Consider the following 20,375-nt stretch of genomic DNA (forward strand, 5'->3'; position numbering starts at 1 on the left):
GCCCATGCCTAAGGAGTGGATGTCAAGGTTGAGAGGTGGAACCTGGGGGTGGGAGCATTGGGGGGTGGGGGTGGGAGTGGCCTGATCCCCATTAATTTATTTGTTTATTATTTATTAAATTTATATACCACCCTTTCTTTGAAGACCACAGTTTGGAGTCTCCTGATGCATATAGCATGTGAAGGGAGCTATAACGATAAACACTTCCCACTTTCCCAATCCATGAAAAGTCCAGGGTACTAATAGAGGGATTTCCCTCCTTTTTTTGGATGAGGGGAAGCTGGAAACCTATGCTCACTTGTAATGTCTGATTTATTTACAGGTATATGTTTACAGGGATGCGGGTGGCATTGTGGGTTAAACTACAGAGCCTAGGGCTTGCCGATCAGAAGGTTGGCAGTTCGAATCCCCACGACGGGGTGAGCTCCTGTTGCTTGGTCCCTGCTCCTGCCAACCTAGCAGTTTGAAAGCACGTCAAAGTGCAAGTAGATAGATAGGTACTGCTCCGGCGGGAAGGTAAACGGCGTTTCCGTGCACTGCTCTGGTTCGCCAGAAGTGGCTTAGTCATGCTTACCACATGTCCTGGAAGCTGTACGCTTGCTCCCTCGGCCAATAAAGCGAGATGAGCGCCGCAACCCCAGAGTCGGTCACGCCTGGACCTAATGGTCAGCGGTCCCTTTACCTTTACCTTTATATAAGCAGAATGGGGTTGGGCCAGGGTGAGGACTCTGTAAGAGGGCTGCACAACTGCTATGCTTATACCACTTTAAAGTCAGATTACAGCATGGGTAGGCAAACTAACGCCCGGGGACTGGATCTGGCCCAATCGCCTTCTAAATCCGGTCCGCGGACGGTCCGGGAATCAGAGTATTTTTACATGAGTAGAACGTATGTTTTTATTTAAAATGCATCTCTAGGTTATTTGTGGGGCATAGGAATTCATTCCCCCCCTTCAAAATATACTCTTGCCCCCCAAAGGTTGAGGGACAATGGACAGGCCCCCTGCTGAAAAAGTTTTCTGACCCCTGGATTACAGCATCACCCAGCAGTCAACCTAAATTTGACATTCAAAACTCTTGGTTCTCTGTCCAAATTTATCTTGCTACTTGCTCTCCTGTGAAATACAGAGGTGTTGTAAGATAAGTTTCCAGTCACCGAGGAGCATGAATGCGCCTTTTCGAAACTCTGTGGCCACCCATTAGTTGTCGGTTTAAAGAAATCAGGACAACCAGTCACAATAACACTGGATTCATTGCTGCTACTAGATGGTGTTCCAGGGGCCAAGGGGTGAGAAGAGATGCAAAGCAATGCAGATGAATTTCTGGCCATAGTAACTCCCTGGAAATATATTGTTTGAAGATGCTTCTGAATTTTACAAAGTTTGTGCTCGTGGTTTTTATGCTGGGCAAACGCCGAAAGGCCATGTATGTAACTGTCATGTCTTTGTATTTAACATGCTATGATCAGCCTCCTACCTAAAGTTTTTTTTTTTCTTTTTAGAGTACAAGTTGAATTCTACATGAATGAAAACACATTTAAAGAGAGGCTAAAGTTATTTTTCATCAAAAACCAAAGATCAAGTAAGCATTTTCTCTCTCTTACTACGTGTGGGTGTAACAGCGCTTCCTCTAAACCTGGGTTTCCTAAACTTGAGTTGCCGCCTGTTGTTGGACTACAACTCCCATCATCCCTAGCTAGCAGGTTGAGGGATGATGAAAATTGTACTCCAGGAACAGCTGGAAACCAGCATTTGGGAAACCCTTCTCTAAACAATAATGCTTGCTGATGATAAGAAGTGGTTATATGTTACATCACTAGGAGAATGTAGTCATGTTCATTACTTTTGATGGGTCTGTTCTGAATAAATATTAATTGATTGCCACCCTGTGTTCCCAAATTCACAGTCTGCTTGCTAGTTGTTTGTTGCTTATGTATTTAATCAATTTAATATTTGCACAGCCTCAACAATGTCTTAATGCTGCAAACTTTCCTCATCCCATGCTCTTTTAATATACAGTGGTACCTCAGGTTAAGTACTTAATTGGTTCCAGAGGTCTGTACTTAACCTGAAGCGGACTTTCCCATTGAAAGTAATGGAAAGTGGATTGATCTGTTCCAGACGATGAAAAAACACCCCCTAAAACAGCAATTTAACATGAATCTTACTGTTTCACGAGACCATTGATCCATAAAATAAAGGCAATAATCAATGTACTGTACTATGAAATAAATAAGACAGTATTTTAGATGAAAAAAAATAAAATTTATTTCCAAACTCACTGTTTGGAGGGGGCTCAGGGTCCTCTTCCACAATCACAATCGGCTTGGCTCCCTGCATTCGTGGAGGCCTCAGAGAGCTCCTACAGCTGGAGCCCAGTTGCAGAGCCTCTGCAGGCACTGTGGATGCTGGGGCTTGGCTCCCGGCATCCACGGAGCCGCTTTAGGCACCGCAAATGTCGGGGCTTGGTTCCCGGCATTCGCGGAGGCCTCTGAGAGCTCCGTAGGCCCCGCGGATGTCCGGGTTTGCCCCCAGGCAGCGGCGAAGCCTCCGAGAGCTTGGACAACTTACTTCCGGGTTAAAATCGTTCGTAACCTGAAAAAACGTAAGTTGAAACGTTTGTAATCCGAGGTACCACTGTATAACCATGATACTCTATAAAAATCCAGGTGCTAAAGACAAACAGATCTAGGCACAATGCCACAATAAGAAGAAAACCTTGTTGTGTTTTTTCCCCCTCTTCAAAGACTCAATTTATCTAAAATACACTGTTCTGGGGGTCTTTTTTTGGGGGGGGGATTAGCAGGTCTCTCACTATATCTTGGCCAATGGAACATTTCTGGAAGTGCAGCCTACAAACAGTGCCAGCTTTAAGATAGCTGAAGTAGGCAGCTTCCTTTCATGGCTGCCAAGAAGTATAGGAATCCAGCCAGAGATCATGGTGGATATTTCTACAGCAAGCTGAATGTGAGAGAGTCCAAGTCAGACCAATGCCCCAATTACCCTACCTAGTATTGGACCTCTGGAGTCCCAAACATAGATATCCTTTTTAACTTACATTCCTGAGCATTGCGTTTGGATCCATCCACGAAGCATTTCTCTTATGCACTCACACATACAATTAAAAGTTACATCGTTTTTCCTATTAGATGTAATCCTCACTCCCTCAAGTGAATTTTTAATTTTAAAATCTGCCATTCTAGGGAAACCTGTAAACACTCTCCACCTATTCTGTCTGGTCTTAACCTCTTTATGTCACAGTCTCAGTTTTGAATGCAAATTCTACAATAATGCTATAATTGTTTGCTTGTATCAGAGTCAAGCTAAAGAAGGTTCGCCCATCAGTAGCTTCCACTTTTGGTTCCACGGAGGTATTTTTGTGGGACTTTGAGTGTTATCCTTAAGCTACGTTGAAGCCACTTGAACTGCATCTGAATGTCAAGTCACTCTTAACCACTTGAGTTCAAGTGTATGTTTTGTTTTTTTAAAATCAGTTGGAGATTCTTCATGATTCATAAGACTGTATCTGGGATTCTTGGAAACATATGCTTTCTGATTTTATATATACTTAACGAAAAACGTTCCTATACCACTCACCCATAAAATATGGCAGCAATCATGCAGGCAGTAGCCATTTTACATGTGTCCAACTGACATGCGATCATGCACACACTTGTCGTTTCCAACCCAAAAGTGGCCCGAAAACGGAGCAGAACAGGGCTGAGGCTGGGCTTATGCGTGCTCCACTGTCACAGACAGGGGTCAGGAACAGCACCCCCATGCAAAACATAAAAGCAGCACAGAACATTCATGGATATATTTTTTAAACAACAGTATAGGCCAGTTGATGGAAGGGGTGGGGAGTATTCAAGAGATGCTTGAAAGTCAAAAGCATGGATGTCTGCTGAATCTCCTGTAGACATTCGCAGGGAAACCAAAATGCTTGTTTAAAAAGCTATTGTACTACCAACCTTACTGCATGCTTGTGAAATGTGGACCACTTATAAACTCCATCTCCAACTCCTTGAAAGATTCCATCAAACGTGTTTCTGAAAATTTTAACACATCACTTGGGAAGACAGGTGAACTAATGCCAGTGTACTGGATGAAGCAAAGATCACCAGTGTTGAAGCAATGATTCTTCAACATCAACTTTGTTGGACTGGTCATGTTGTGTGGATGCTTGATTATCGTCTTCCAAAGCAACCACTCTATTCCAAACTCAAAAATGGTAAGCAAAATGGTCAACAAAAGACGATTAAAGACTCTCTCAAGGCACATCTTTAAAAAATGTAGTATAAACACCAACTACTGGGAAACACTTTCCTGCGAGTGCTCCAATTGGAGAACAGCCTTTACCAAAGGCGTCATGGGCTTTGAAGACACTCGAACTCAGGGTGAAAGAGGGGAAACGTGCTAAGAGGAAGGCACGCTTGGCAAAACCTCACCGTGATCAACTCCCACCCAGAAACCTATGTCCCCACTGTGGAAGGATGTGTGGATCCAGAGTTGGCCTCCACAGTCACTTATGGACCCACTGTTAAAACCGTGTTTATGGAAGACAATCCTACTTGGCTGTGAGTGATCACCAAAGAAGAAGAGAGAAGTGTTCACTAGCATGGGGCCAGCGACGTTAAATGCCTACATTCTAGTTGAGGCTAGACAGGCATCTGTAACATGGTGGACCACCAACAATACTCCTCTGTATGATCTCAGTGATCAGACTGGGATATATTGGGCTGGGATTTTAGAGTCCTCACTTCTTCCAGACAGTTTAAGGCAGTGCATTGTCAGGAGCTGGAGTCAGGCGTAGGTCAGCAATAAAACAATAAAGAACCCAATGTCAGTGAAGTTAACTCTTTTCTCAAAAAATAAAACAGCTCAGTCCTAGTGGTCTTGCCCCAATAAGGCAGCTGCGGCAACAGAAGGTCCCTGCCTTCCCACCACTCTCTAAAGCTGCTCCCCAGAGCCTAAGACTCTGTTATCTTGTCTCTCATTGTTCTGCTGTCTTCATTTCTCCGCATGTTCTGGGAGATCAGCGGGATGGAGAGCTATTCATAGCAGCAGGAGGAAACTCCCTAGATTCTCCAGCTGCCTGTCTCATCTCTGTCTCCTGGCCCCCCCTCCTCCCCTGCCTCTGAGTCTGGACTGCCTCTTCCTGCTCACTAAACCTTGTTACGTCTTCAGCTTCCATCACCTCCTCCTCCCAGTCTGCTCCCTCTTCTCCCTCCCACCATTGTCATCCCACTATCAGTCCCCTGTCTCTGAGCCTCCTTCCCAGGGGGGTTCCCCAGCTGGCATCTCCCACCACTTCTCTGCAGTCAGCTAGTCCATGACATGTATGCTGTGTTCTCACACGGTCTCTTGACCGAGCCTCAGGTCACACTAGTTTTCAGCAAGGTTGCTGCCTTGTGTGAACCATGCACTGGACCTACTGTCAATGCTTCTTCAGTTCTTAGTTCTACCTCTTACATTAATGTATTAACTACTTTATTTCTTTTATAGTTGCAACCCAGACTTTCTACTCAGTCACCACATACAGATTTTGCCAGAGCCAATTGTTCAAATATTATGCAGAGTATATAGCCTTTCCCCATTTATTTATGTATTCAGGGAGTCAAGATTTTCATTACTTACACAATAGCAAAACAACAAAAACCTTCGCCGGTGTAATAGTCCTCCCTTTCTGCATCTGCTCTGCATCTCCTATGCTTTGTTCTGATCTTTATACTACTTTGAGAGCCAAATTTTCATTAAGCTTCAATTGAAAATGCTTAGGTGTGAATGCTCCCATAAACAAAGGCAAATTGAGACAGGTAATTATGCAAAGGTTATTTTTGATAAAGGGGTAGTGACTGGAGCTTGAAAAGATAACTTAATAGAATCTCTAATTCTGCACCTGTGCACATACATTTTTTTCCAGCTTTTGCCAGTTTGCAGAAGGAAAATTTCCATTTGCAAGTGCTGTTTGAATCCATCACTAGGGTTTGCTGTCAGTGCCGACCAGGAGATTGACACTGACAGCCAGTTCCTTTGAAGCTGTCACCTGACATCATAATGGCATCAGTAGTCAGAATGGCCTGTGGGGTTGTGGGAGGTCAGGATCCAGCCCACTAGCTGGAAAAGGTTCCTCACTACTCTGTATAGAGGGGCTAAAGGGGATTTTGCAAGATATGGACACAGCATGGAGGCCACTGCAAATCATTCCCCTTGATGGCTTTCATCCATCAGGGATGCATTCATTTGCTGTGCTGATCAGGGAACATTATCCACATCACTATAGAACTTGGACATCCTGTGACTTTTGGAAAAAGTCATTCAATCTAAACACTGAACAAATGTGTACAAACGTCACAAAGGGCCACTTAAAGTGACCTTCTCATGGTGGGTGAATTGTGTGCCTGGGCCAAAAACAAGTTAGAAAGATACTGAGCCAAGTGATAATTGTGCTGTAACATCAATTGTTTCATTAGACAGGTAATCCTGTAAAATTCAAAGGCTCACATAGAATCCTCTGACAAAATTGATCCTAGACATTGTAATTAAACTTGCTATGCCTCTGAGCTGAATGAAAGTTATTTTTTTATCCTTGATTTGAATTTTCTGCTTGACTGCCAGTGTATCTTATTACAAGCAATACGTAGTTAGAAAACCAAGGTTCGTTTTCAGCAAAGGTTGCTTGTCTCCTCCCCACCCTGTTGGGTTTCTTTTCCCCCCACCCCCAGCAAGAGGTGCAGGTGTGCATCTTTGTGTCTGTGCATTAAATGAAATTTCACGCCACCTGTAAAATTCAATTCAATTACCATTAAAACCATCAGGCTTTCTGAGTCTTCAGCTCCCTGTCCCCCAGAGGAAATAGAAAGCTTCTCTTAATTATGTTTGTTAGTAAATCAGAATAGTAAAAGATCTGCAATCTTTTTATTTGAGTCGTCCAACGTTTTTATTTTTTTTAAGGCTGCAGTTCTAAATATACTTCCTAGGGGAAAAGACTCATTGAACTCAGTAGGATTTACCAGTGTGGTGTAGGGAGCCAGTGTGGTGTAGTGGTTAAGAGCGGTGGACTCGTAATCTGGTGAACCGGGTTCGCTTCCCCGCTCCTCCACATGCAGCTGCTGGGTGACCTTGGGCCAGTCACACTTCTCTGAAGTCTCTCAGCCCCACTCACCTCACAGAGTGTTTGTTGTGGGGGAGGAAGGGAAAGGAGAATGTTAGCCACTTTGAGACTCCTTAAAGGGAGTGAAAGGCGGGATATCAAATCCAAACTCTTCTTCTCTTCTTCTTCTTCTTACCACTTTGCAATCTTGAATTGAGCTACACTATTGCTTGGTCTTCTCCAAGAAATGGAGGCAAACCTTGGCTAACAGCAACAAAATATTTCTGGGACTTTGGACAAATGGACGCAAAGAAAATGAAGCTGCAGGACTATTTGGGTTTATGAGTCTGCAAAGTTGGAAGCCAAAGTAAGAGAAAAAGGATTGTCTTCCCATTAGAATTCCTGTGCCATTTGCTGGAGGAGGGATGCACAGACCTTGAATCTCACATCATGGTTGCCATTTGCCTTCCTGCCATGGAAGGCAAAAGTAAAGGACCCCATGTCATTTCATAGGTCCAGCTGAGATGTTTTGGGGAGTCGTAGATGGCCGAATCAATGTGATACAGGAAACTAACATGAATCTAACTGAATCAAGTGTCCATCCATCCCTTTTTTTTGAAGGTGGGGAGGGAAATTTGTGATGGTAATTTCTGCACACATATGGGCATCAGGCTGGAGTCCTCTCCCCACACATTCTACATTCCAAGCAAAATAGACAGGATGGATCTGATCACTTTTATACCATGGGAGCAGGATGTTCAGCACTGGTAAACATCAGAAATGGGATTGAGGGAGAGTAATGAAAAGGTCTGGGGAAGGCCCATGATCCTTAAAAACTGAATTACAGTTAACATTCAGTAGTAGGGAATCTGCTCACCTCTCAGGCAGACCATTCCCTAGCTGTGCCCCCATTGCCCTGGCACAGGCTGCTTGATGCTTGAGACTCTTGGAAGATTAAGATGATGCTCTAGGTCAGGGATGGCAAGAGTGACCCTCCATATGTTGTTGGACTGCAACTCCCATAGTGATTGGCCAGTGTTGGCTAAGGCTGATAGGACCTTGAGAGGCACTGCTTCTCCATCCCTGCCCAAATTGCCACCTCTTTGGTTCCAGTGAGAGCTAGTGTGGTGTAGTGGTTAAGAACGGTGGACTTGTAATCTGGTGAACCGGGTTCGCGTCCCCGCTCCTCCACATGAAACTGCTGGGTGACCTTGGACTAGTCACACTTCTCAGCCTCACTCACCTCACAGAGTGTTTGTTGTGGGGAAGAAAGGGAAAGGAGAATGTTAGCTGCTTTGAGACTCCTTCGGGTAGTGATAAAGTGGGATATGAAATCCAAACTCTTCTTCTTCTTCTTCCTCTTCTGCTGTCCGCTTCTGCTTCACTGCTAGCATTGGCCAAGTCCAGGTGTGTTCTAGCTGCAAGAGACTGGCAGGAAATTATACTGATAGGGAGGCATTCCTTACAGAGTTAGACTAAGCTTGGCAAAACCTAGGTTGAGTTTCCCATTCAGCCACAAATCTCATCAGGAGACCTTGGGCAGATTGTTCTTTCTCAGCCTAACCTACTTCGCAGAATTGTTTGTTCTTTCTCTTCCCAGTCTCTCCTCAGTGTAAGCCACCATGAACGTATTAGAGGAAAGGCAGAATATAAACAGTATAGAATCAGTCAGAGCAGAAATGAAAAGGTGCTGGGGCGTGGCAGTGAAAATTTGAGGTGGCCTTAGAAAGGAGCCTGCAGCTCTTTTGAAAAAATGTTCTGTTTCCATTTTTTTGTATTGATAGCTATAATCAGAATCCTCATGAGTACCCTCAGTCCTTTTTCCCCCTGGCGGTACTCAAGAGTATGTGGTATCGGCACCTTTTTCCCCTAGAAGAAAAACACTGGTTAAAGGTGTGTAACAACTTAATGGTGAGTACAGACGCCCTTTTTCTAGAAGAAAAGGACTGAGTAGCCCTCAGCCTTAACATACATGCATTACCTATTCTAAGAAGAGTATTGCTGTTGTTTTCTCCACATGGCCACTACTGCACCCCATTAATGGGAATTTATGGTTGTGACTGATACAGCCTCATAGGGAGAAAATGGATAGTATTGGGGACATTAAATGTTTATTCTGAAACATTTTAAAAACACCACAGAAAGGTGTCAACTGCACAGATTACTAAAAATTCACAGTGTCATTAGAATTCATCAGCTGTCTTCAGCAGATGGCAATATTAACAGAGTAGGAAACATTTGTTGAAGAATGTCAAGGGGGAGATGAATTGGGAGGATAATACGCAGAAGAAATTGTTAGAGGCACTGGCCTGCCTGTCAGAGACAGGATTTGATATATCTCAGCAGGAGCTTCCTTCCCTTTCTGTGCAGTTCTTACTCACCACCACAAACACTGGTGCTTGCTCTGTCTTACTGTGGTCCCTTTCAAATCTCTAACCTTTAAGAACAGAAGCAGCTAGTCACTCATTCCCAGGAGTTGTTCCAATGGGCACCAATTCCAAAGGCCTCTTCATTTTTCAAGCCTTCAACGGATGCCAAAAAGACATTAGAATGCACTAAAGACCCAACTCCTGTCATTGTGGGGAACTGACCTCTTCCTAAGGGTGGTACAGTGGTACCTTGGTTGTTGAACAGCTTGGCTCCCGAACGCCGAAAACCTGGAAGTAAGTGTTCTGGTTTGCAAACGTTTTTTGGAAGATGGACTTCTGACATGGCTTCTGCAGCTTCCGATTGAGTGCAGGAGTTGTGCGGGAGTTGAACGGACTCCCAGAATGGATTAAGTTTGACAACCAAGGTACCACTGTACTGTCGTAGTCTCATTGCTGAGCATCAACATGCAGAGCTCAGTGGAGTGGGAGATCAGCCAAGCAGAAGAGTCTCTGAGGTGTACTTGCCTGGAGGCAGACTCAGCATCCAAAGTCTGGTCCAGTCCTGGGGTCAGGCAAACAGCAATTCCATTTGGTCAGATGATCCAGGGGTCAGAGAATTCAATGTTCATGGGGTCAAGGGTCCAGATGAGCAAGAAGCAGCAAGGTAGAGCCATGAATTGCAAGTGTTGTTACTAGCATCTGACTGCTGCTGGAAGTTCTGCTTAAGAAGGCTGAAGCCAGCTGGTTCTCACCAGCGCCTTCTCCTCTGAGTTCTTGAAGGCTGATGGGTGGAATCACTCTGCCTTCTCCCCCTTCAGGCTGCTGTTTAGCAAGCGCAGCTGACTCCTGGCCCATGACAGGTATCTGCAGGATGCCCTGTAGTAAGTGGTTGGGTGTATAGGGGATGAGACTCTCTCGTAGGTATCCTGGTCTCAAGCTGCATAGGGCTTTGTACAGCAAAACCAGCACCTTGATTTAGCCTGATGGCTAATTATTAAGCTGAAAGACAGAAATTGCACCAGGGCCATCTGTTCATTTTCATGGCAAACAATGTTTCAGAGGGTTTCAGAGTTATTGTTTTGGATTGTACAACTCCATATCTGTTTATAGTCGGTACGGTTTAAATTGGATGTTCTCTGTATATAACTTGTATATACATTGGATGCTCTTCCTCTCTCTCTAACTTGAAAAAATACAAAATGCTTTCTTTGCTTCAGATGTACCCTATAATATAATTTGTGCATGATTCAGTGACCGACAGCTCTCTTAGTCCTGAGCAAATGAAAACTAACTTTCATCAAGAACAGATGAGCATATCTGCTCTTGCAAACTCGCCACTCCCCATGCCCTGGTGTTATTTCATAGATAGGAAGGAAGCACTGTTTTGTGGCCAAGGGTGTTTTGTCTTAAATAATTAACATTTTCCCAACAATATTGTATTATTTTACTGTATTATTAGAATGTTGTATTATTTTACTGTTGTTAGCCGCTCTGAGCCCAGCTTTGGCTGGGGAGGGCAGGTTATAAATATATATATATATATATATTAAAAATATTATTTTTAAAGCTCTGAAGATATGAAATTGTACATTCAGCACCAGTTTTCAATTATCTGATTTTTAAGTGGTCTGTGAGCAGCTACAATTCTGAACAAATGTTGTTCAATATTTTATAGGCTTCCATATGCGTTTTCTGCACAAAAGTAATACTGGGAGGGTGTTTGTGTAGGATCCAAACATATTACTTTTATTTATTTATTTATTTGGTTGTACTTTCAACCAGAATCCCTGATGTGGTTCCCAACACAAATGTAGCAGAAGAATTAATGACCCTACACTCAAGAAACAAAACAGTTGGCTGCCATCTGCTAGTATCTTTTTTCACTCCAGTCTCCCTCCAGCGATCTCCCACATGGGGCAATTGGGGTCAGGTGGTCCCATTGTGGGAATAGATAGTCCAGATGAAGTAGGAGCAGGCATGTGGAGATGACTCTGCCTGCCAGGTTCTCCTCATTCCCTAACACAGGACAGTTGGTTTTACATGGCAATGTGGAGTGAGGAAAGAAGCCATCTGATCTGGAGCAAATGTCTGCTCTGGTATCTTCAGCTGCCCCATCCCACTGTTCGATTCTTCCTCTATTAGTGTTAAATAGCTGTGAGTTGAGGGAAGAGACTGTCTACCAAAACTGTAACCAAGATAGTGAGTAATCTTCTTTTTCTTTGGCGATTACTCGAAGCTAAGTAAGATTGTCTTCCATAACCACAATTTTAACAGTGGGTCCATAAGTGACTGTGGAGGCCAATTCTGGATCCACACATTCTTCCACAGTGGGGACACAGGTTTCCAGGGGGGAGTTGATCACAGTGAGGGTTTGCCAAGCGAGCCTTCCTCTTAGCACGTTTGTCCCTTTCACCCTGAGTTCAAGTGTCTTCAAAGCCCATGACACCTTTGGTAAAGGCTGTGTTGTCCAACTGGAGTGCTCACAGGCCAGTGTTTCCCAGTTGTTGGTGTTTATACTACATTTTTTTAAAGACGTGCGGTGAGAGAGTCTTTAAACGTCTTTTGTTGACCACCGGCATTACGCTTACCATTTTTGAGTTTGGAATAGAGTAGTTGCTTTGGAAGACAATAATCAGGCATCCACACAACATTACCAGTCCAATGAAATTGATGTTGAAGAATCATGGCTTCAACACTGGTGATCTTTGCTTCTTCCAGTACACTGGCATTAGTTCACCTGTCTTCTCAAGTGATGTGTAAATTTTTTCAGAGACACCGTTGATGGAATCTTTCGAGGAGTTGGAGATGGCGTTTATAAGTGGTCCATGTTTCACAATAATTGAGCGTTCTCATCCCATCCCTGTTTAGGCCTCCCTCCCCACACACTTTACAGTGAGTATGGACTTATAAATTCCACAAAAAACTTCACTTTGTTTCATTGTCTTTCTTATAATAGGCCTCCGGATACGCTTGTTCAATTTTTCACTCAAGCTGCTTAGCTGTTTGTTGTACATAGTACGAGTGCTCCTGGATGATCCATCTCAACAACACGGATGGTAATGTTTTCTTCTTTTATTTGCCTTTCAAAATGCTTCATGAACTGTTTCACTCAACAGTTTATGCTTCATAAATTGTTTCACTCCTCACTGAGCTTTAATTGTGCATCTGTAGCAGCCATAGGCATAGCTTAGCTATAGGCTAAACTGTATTAGCTATAGGCATAGAATTTACTGTATGTGGGTGGGGGGAGCAGAAAGTACAAGAATCTTAGAAAAAAATCATCACCAATGTGTGGTGATGTGGATAAATTGCAGAGGGACAGCACATTTTAAGACCATTTATTGCATTGCCTGTCGTATGTCTCACAGAACACTTGTGGCATTCTCAGTACAGGTAAAAGAGTTACAAACCTTTTAACAGAAGGGGTTTTCACATCTGGAATGTGTGCATTGTATTTAGGTCACTATTATTGGCTCTTATTAATTTTTACTAGCACGTTGTTTCAGATATGTGAGTGTTCCTGAAGAATTTCAACTGTGTGGTTTGAGCAAACCATATTCTGCCCAGTTCAGATAAAATTATGGCATGAGCACACAAGTGAAGGATGGGAGCACAGGGTACGATGATTGCTCATATATTGCCAAACCATTTTTGAGCATTATGTCTGAACTAGTTCACTTCCTGTGGCAGAATAGAAATGGCACAGGCACAAGTCATTTAGTAATTCCAAGTAATAAGACTGGACTTGCCAAAGCTCAGTAGGCTATTTTGATATGACTTTAACATGTGTAACTGTGAAGAAATTAAACTGTCTGAATGATGTCTTTTTATTATTCTGTTCCTCTGAGTTCACATACAACTTCTTCTGTCTCAATGTGCTGCTTTGTAGACCTTGTCTACAAAAATTGTCAGAGATCATTACATCTCATTGATTGCCTCTCATATTCTTGTTTCCTCTTTGGCTTTCCCTAACCATTTTCCTTGTGTCCTGCCTTCTTAAGAGCTTTCAAACATGCGGTCTTCCTTTTAATCATGTGCCATTTTAGATGATTGTTATTTTATTATCCCAATGTTTTTCTCCAGCCAGTTGTTCCTATGCATTCAGCGTGTCTCAGAATTTCTCCCCTTGCAGATTTTTCTGGAGGAGTTGTCCAAAAGATAAGAAAGTAGTATTTGCACATTGAAATTAGAAAGAACGCAACAATTATTGAGGCTTCAGTGGAGCTGTGCCCCCCCCATGAAAGGGGAAATATAAATGGCAATACTGTGTGAGGGAATACCTATTCTCTTTATTTCTGAAATTGGGACAAATTGGGAGTGAACAGTACTTCTTAAATCATGGTTTTCATTGAGCTGGCCACACAACCTGAGAGTGGTTTGGTTAGTGGCTACAGCCTCAAAGGGCCATTTCTAAAAACAGAGAGTTTTAAGGTATGGCTTATAATACAAAACAAAGGTGGGAAACTCTAATTATTTTGAACAGGTATGGTACTTAAGATGTGGCAGAAATAACTGCCTTTTTTCTTAGATGTTTCCCTCACTGCAATGTAAGTGCTAGTGTATTCAGCAAATATTGTTTTTAATGCAGACAACAACAAAAATATATTTTTAACAGCTTTTATGAAAGACATGCTCAATAATACATTATTCAATTATTATACAAGCATATATCAACAGAAAGAGTGTAGCTCAGTTGTAGAGCATCTATTTGGACACAGAATATCCCAAGTTTAATTTTTGGCATGTCCCAATAGGACTGGGAAAGACTTTCTGTCCTGGAAAATCACTGTAGTCTGTGTAGTCAATGCAAAATTAGATGGACCCAATGTTCTTACTTGGTATAGGGCATCTTCCTATGTTCGTGTTACTCAAAGTTTGTCAAAGTACTGGCTTTCTGTATGTCATGGCACAGTGGCTTTTAAAATAGCATGGCATGATATTTTTGGATAGGCTTAGTCACCATCAGTCTGGCTAGGGTGATACTTCAAAAGAATTTTGAGATAATCTTTTTTTTCATAGGAGCCCTGAATTTTCTTGGGATTGTTATTTTCAGCAGCATCTAATGGTACTTTCCTCTCCTTTCCTCTCTATTACCCATTTGGGGTAATATAGAGACCAATTTGATATGTTCCGATATAAGTTGTTTCAAAATACATGCAATTATTTTAATGGACTAGGCAATTTAAACAAATGATTCCTTGCATAAGTTCCCCCAAATGGTTGCATTCATGAGGAACGTGCCTACAGAGGCTGTTAGTGCTGTTCATTTTAAATAGCTGGCATATAAACTGAGCACTGTATAATCTAATTATAGCCACACACAAAAATTGTTCAAAAACTGACACTTAGTTTCATATTAAATCCTATATTTTTTTTGGTTAGTAATAGCAAAAATTTAGACATGTTGGCAGGAGGAATGGAGATTCCTGCAAATTACTAGGTATGCGTGGGTGTCCCCGTTCTGTGTCTGTTATTGTTCCCATGGACTGATTGTGCCTCATCTTCCAGCTCAACTTGGAGAATTTATCATATTAATTTCAGAACCAGCCCATGTGCAGTTTGACGCAGTTTTCAGTTCATGTCCTCTCTCTCCCCCCTCCGTCTTACAGGCTACTGATATGCACAAGCACATATCAGGGTTAGTGCTCAAATCACAGAAGCAAAACAACGCTGACCACATGAATATTTTTCTTTGCGTGGGGTTTTCATGTCAGTGTTTGTGTGCAATGACAGTCTCAGAGGGGGAAAGGAAAGGCATGGGCTGCAAAATCTGACAAATGGCAATAAAGTTCAGTGGTCTGAAATGGCAAAAGTTATAGATTTTGTTTATTTATGTGGATGGGAGTTTGATAACTGATCTATGCTGCTCCACAGCCAAGATCAAGCAATTTAGCCCTCCACATTATGGAGAGGAATTCAGAGGAATAAAAATCCCTAAAGATGACAACAAATTACATCTCAGGGGGAAAAAAGATGTTGGTTTTTAAAGGTGCCCTTTAACTCTAAGTAGTGAACAGAAAATACAAGGCAGAGGGTTTGGGGTGATGTTGTTTTTGCAACAATACCATCCGAACAGATATTGATACCAATATAAGAGAGATAAATATAATGAGGGTGAGAAAAATAAGAATAGACTTCTGAAAATTTAGGTGGCCATTACATTGTTGGGTTGGTTACTTCCATTTTCCATTGAGCGTCCCTTTTTATGCATTTGTTATCAAACGCCAGCAGGGTAGCCTTTAAATTAGAGGGTTAAATTCTTGAATAGCTGCCTATGTTCCAAAGCAATCCTAAACATGGAATTTATTATTATTATTATTATTATTATTATTATTATTATTATTATTATCATCATCATCATCATCATCATTATTATTACCCCACCCATCTGGCTGGGCTTCCCCAGCCACTCTGGGCGGTTTCCAAAAAAATAGTAAAATACTGTAATACAGCAAACATTAAAAGCTTTCCTAAACAGGGCTGCCTTCAGATGTCTTCTAAAAGTCTGGTAGTTATTATTCTCTTTGACATCTGGTGGGAGGGCGTTCCACAGGGAGGATGCCACTACCGAGAAGACCCTCTGCCTGGTTCCCTGTAACTTGGCTTCTCGCAGTGAGGGAACTGCCAGATGGCCCTCGGTGCTGGACCTCAGTGTCCGGGTAGAATGATGGGGGTAGAGACGCTTCTTCAGATATACTGGACCGAGGCCAGAATGGGTTCTATAGCAAGCCAGCATAGAAGAGGGGCAGGCAGGGATTTTGGTTTTTAGCTGCACCAGCTCCCAGTCATATCAGGACTACAGTGGTACCTCGGGTTACATACGCTTCAGGTTACATACGCTTCAGGTTACAGACTCCGCTAACCCAGAAATAGTACCTCAGGTTAAGAACTTTGCTTCAGGATGAGAACAGAAATTGTGCTCCAGCAGCGCGGCAGCAACAGGAGGCCCCATTAGCTAAAGTGGTGCTTCAGGTTAAGAACAGTTTCAGGTTACGTACGGACCTCTGGAACGAATTAAGTACTTAACCCCAGGTACCACTGTATATTGACGGAAATGGCTTTGGATGCTGGATCTCTGCCCTGCCTATATAGCAACCCAGTTTTGGGACCTTATGGTGGCAAGCACCACTGGTTTTTGCATGCGGACCACCACACTTTCTGCAGCATCTTATCGCCATTCTACATTGCGGATCAGGGTCTGCAAATCCTCTTTCAGTGATGAAAATTGATGAAAGTGTCCTGTGTTAATCTAAAAGGGCAGCAGTTCATTTCTTTGGGGTGAGTGTTCATGAGCAATAAGTTCTTTCATCAGGTTTATGAAGCAGACGTGAAAATGATGGATACATACATAAGAACACCCGGCGTGGGAGGCAGGTTTATTTCAAAAGGGGAAATAAGAAAATGATTGTTTCATACAGTTAATTCAGTTGAAGGAAGCAGGATTCAGTGAGAAGGCATCAATGAGTCAGTCCATAGATGAAGGTGGTTCCTTTGCAGCTTAATTTCCAGGACATCTCAGGACATAGAATATAATTGTTTTTGGGTGGTATTCAGCTAAAGCTTACTCAGACTGATTGAAATAAATGAACCTAACTCAGTCATGTTCCTTAATATCAATTGTGTCTACTCTAAATAAAACTTGGTTGAATACCACCCTGTATTATTATTACAGCATTAAGTATATATATTATCATATTATTAATAGCATAAAAATACACATATTTTTCTAAGTGCAATATTTATTATACTTATCATTATTATTTCTTCACTACAGAAGCACCCTGACTTAAGAGTCAAAAGACAGAGTAATAAAAAAATGCAACAAAACCATTATAATGAGAGATAAACAGCAAAAACATCATCCGCAGAAAACATTTCCTCAATAAGTAGCAAGAACGTTTATCACAATCTGTCAAATGTATGGGAGAAGAGATACCTTTTTTTACCTAGCTTTGCTACATGAAGTAAATGCTCATGCAAGATGTAATTCCAGTAAAATCAGCCTCTGGCTTAAATGAGGCCCATATTATAAATGTTACTCGTTACAGTGGTACCTTGGTTTACAACCATAACCTGTTCCGGAGGTCCGTTTGCAAACCAAAACAGGTTGTAACCCAAGGCGCACTTTCACCAATGGGGCCTCCAAAAAAAAATTGTTCGTAATCCCATAAAAATGTGTTGTCATCCAAAAAAAAAAGGTTGCAAACCGGGACACGCACTTCTGGGTTTGCATGTTTGTAATCCAAAACATACGCAAACCAAGACGTATGCAAACCAAGGTACCACTGTATTGTTACATGTTGTGTTAAGTCTTACACAATTGTTTGGCCAAACAGAGGAAGTCCTCTAAATTTGGAGAGGCTTTTCTCATTCAGCATTCTTCCGCCCCATTGGAAAAAAGCTCTTATGTCAGGGGAAGAGAACATTTCTTCTGGGAGAGAGGCACATTTGAATCCAACACATTATTTTGTCTTTGATATATGTTCTGGAACATTTCCTACTTTTAATAGCATCACTAACTGTGGGGAGATGCAAAATGCTGTATAATCACTGGGAATCTTATTTAGTTACTCCTTTGAGTTACGATATTTAGTTACTCCTTTGAGTTACGATATTTCAGCAGGTGTTGGCCATGCATGTTCATCTTCACAAATGTGAAGATAGAAACTTACTGAACCTCAAGAAGGACTGCTGAGAGTCTCAGGAAGTTGATTATTTTTGGTGGCCAATGCCATAGTTTGCTTTTCTGTGGAATCATAGCGTACACAATAACGGCACACTTTGAATGTTATGAGCTGGGAACAAGCTGGGAACAAGAAGCATCCTTCCTCTGGCACCCCACCACAAGGATGAATTTGGAAACTTTCACTTCTAGTTTAGATTAATTGCAGCTTGTTGTGTGGTCCTAACCAAAAAGCTAGTTCATCTTAACTGTGCATTGTTTGGAGCAAGCAAAAATCAAAGCCATGGGATTACAAGGGTGCTTTGATTTGAAAACATGGTTAGCATTAACCATAGTTTAGGGTTCAGCCAACATGCTATTTGGAATTGGAACCGAAAGTTTTCGATATGAGCACTCTAGCGTTGGGAGACAGGGCGAGCATGGAAGCCCAAATCTTGGTATAGCTAATTCTCATCACACTAAACTATGGTTTTGCATGTTGTCTAAACCTGACCGTTGTCTTGACTATATGTATTAAATATCCCAAGTTTAACTTTCTAATGCTTTATTCTTTTTTCTGATACCTTGTTTATTCTATCAATAAACACTCCCCATCCTTAGTTGCAGTTCTTTTCCTGCATTTATGCTTAGTATCACTCCTTCTCATATTTAACCTCTTTCCTTTCTCAGACAAGACATTATAGCATCTGTCCTGTATGCTATTTCACAACCATTTTTTAAAAAGTATTGTTACAGCTAGCTAATTATCTTGTCTGCCTTTCCTCTCCCTCTCCCTCCCCCCTCCCCCTTAATACCATTTTTGTTGTGCAATTACACCGTTATCTAAACGAAAATGGATTTTATATTTGGATGCCTGGTAGCAAGGAATTAATTTGGGGATGTTCCAGTCAGAACAACACTTCCAGCAAGATAGATTGGTAAGTTTAAGGTTGTATTTACAAGAACAGTAATATGTTTTGAGCTAAGATACAATAATGCACTTTTCTTAAAGAATACACATATTGGTGTAAACAGGAACTGTGCTTCTGCAAGATGGATAGTTAGTTAGAAATCGTTATGCTGGGGAAAATTGGTCAGGAACATGAACCATTGGAAATTTGAATCCAGAAACCCCCACGATTCATCACAAACATGTATTTGGCACAAGCAAATCACCTTAGATCGTATGAGAGCTCAGTGAGTCTACAGCTGTGTTAGAATTAAACTACACTCTCCCAGGTTTTGCCATTTGAAGCAATAACAACAGGTTTTTTAAGGTATGTTTTTAATGGTTCACTGTAGTTTGAAATGGATAGTGAAGCCTTTGGAGAGCTTACTTCTTTGGGTTATTTCATTAATGAGTAAGTATTATTGATTCATCTATAAAAAATATTGCATGATAACTGCTGGATGCTTTTTTTCCAAGTCCTCTTCCACAGTACACTGGAAGTGCAATTAATCTTTCTTATTCCACTTCGATTATTTGAAAAAAAAAAAAGGGAGAGACAATCCAATTTTTAGACTATTATTATTCTGCACATTGAAAATTTATTAAAATTGAAGTTCAGCAACATCTGGAGGTCCAAAGATGCCTGATAACTGGACTAGGATTTGTCAGTCAGTTCCTTGGCTGTAGGTTTCTAGTGTTTGTTACAATATGAATTAAAACATTTATAGCGCATAGGGGGTGTAATTGTGTGTGTGTGTGGGGGGGTAGTTTTCTTTCCTATGGCTTATCTGAGCCTGACGTTGGAGATGTATTCATTTTGTTACTGTAATTTAACAGGTCGCTTATCTTTTGGGTGAACAGAAGCTTACCTTTATGGGGATTACAGGTAATATATGGCTTACGTTTTATACAGCTCATTCAGATGTTGCTTAGTAATATTATCCCGAGGTGTGTGTGTGTCAGGAATCATGGGTACTTAAAGGAAACAACATAGAACGCTATTCAGTTAGCAAACCAAGGGATGTGTAGGAAAGTTACATTCAGAGAGCCAGGCCTAATCTAAATTTCTTATAATGATTGAGATTACAATGGTTCTTACTTCTGAGTAGACAGGCAAAGGATCCCTCTGTGAAACTGGTGTTCAAAGATCCCTATGCGCAGTCAGAGCATTTCCAGTGCAAGGATAAAGGTCGACAAAGACTCTCCTCCCTGGAAGAGAGGGGAGTGGTTGTGGGCGGGAGCCCGAGCACCGCCCCTAGCAGGGGGCGTTAGCCCCCTGCCTCCACCTCACCTGGCTGGCGCCC

The 20,375-nt window shown here is 42.0% G+C and overlaps 1 protein-coding gene across 5 annotated transcripts in view; it reads left to right on the forward strand.

Annotated features, from left to right (window-relative positions):
• The window catches only part of KCNT2 (potassium sodium-activated channel subfamily T member 2), a 229,665-nt gene that overhangs the window by 80,912 nt on the left and 128,378 nt on the right, over positions 1–20,375 (forward strand). For 3 of the 5 annotated variants that reach the window (XM_081865759.1, XM_081865758.1, XM_081865760.1), the window contains exons 2-5: positions 1,501–1,580; positions 12,417–12,516; positions 19,004–19,060; positions 19,909–19,957. In XM_081865759.1, the coding sequence (XP_081721885.1) occupies positions 1,501–1,580; positions 12,417–12,516; positions 19,004–19,060; positions 19,909–19,957 (286 nt within the window). The remainder of the gene's footprint in view (positions 1–1,500; positions 1,581–12,416; positions 12,517–19,003; positions 19,061–19,908; positions 19,958–20,375) is intronic. The other 2 variants (XM_081865761.1, XM_081865762.1) reach the window with 1 other exon arrangement.

The sequence above is a fragment of the Podarcis erhardii genome, assembly GCF_964252035.2.
Source record: "Podarcis erhardii genome assembly, chromosome: 6".
NCBI lineage: Eukaryota > Metazoa > Chordata > Lepidosauria > Squamata > Lacertidae > Podarcis > Podarcis erhardii.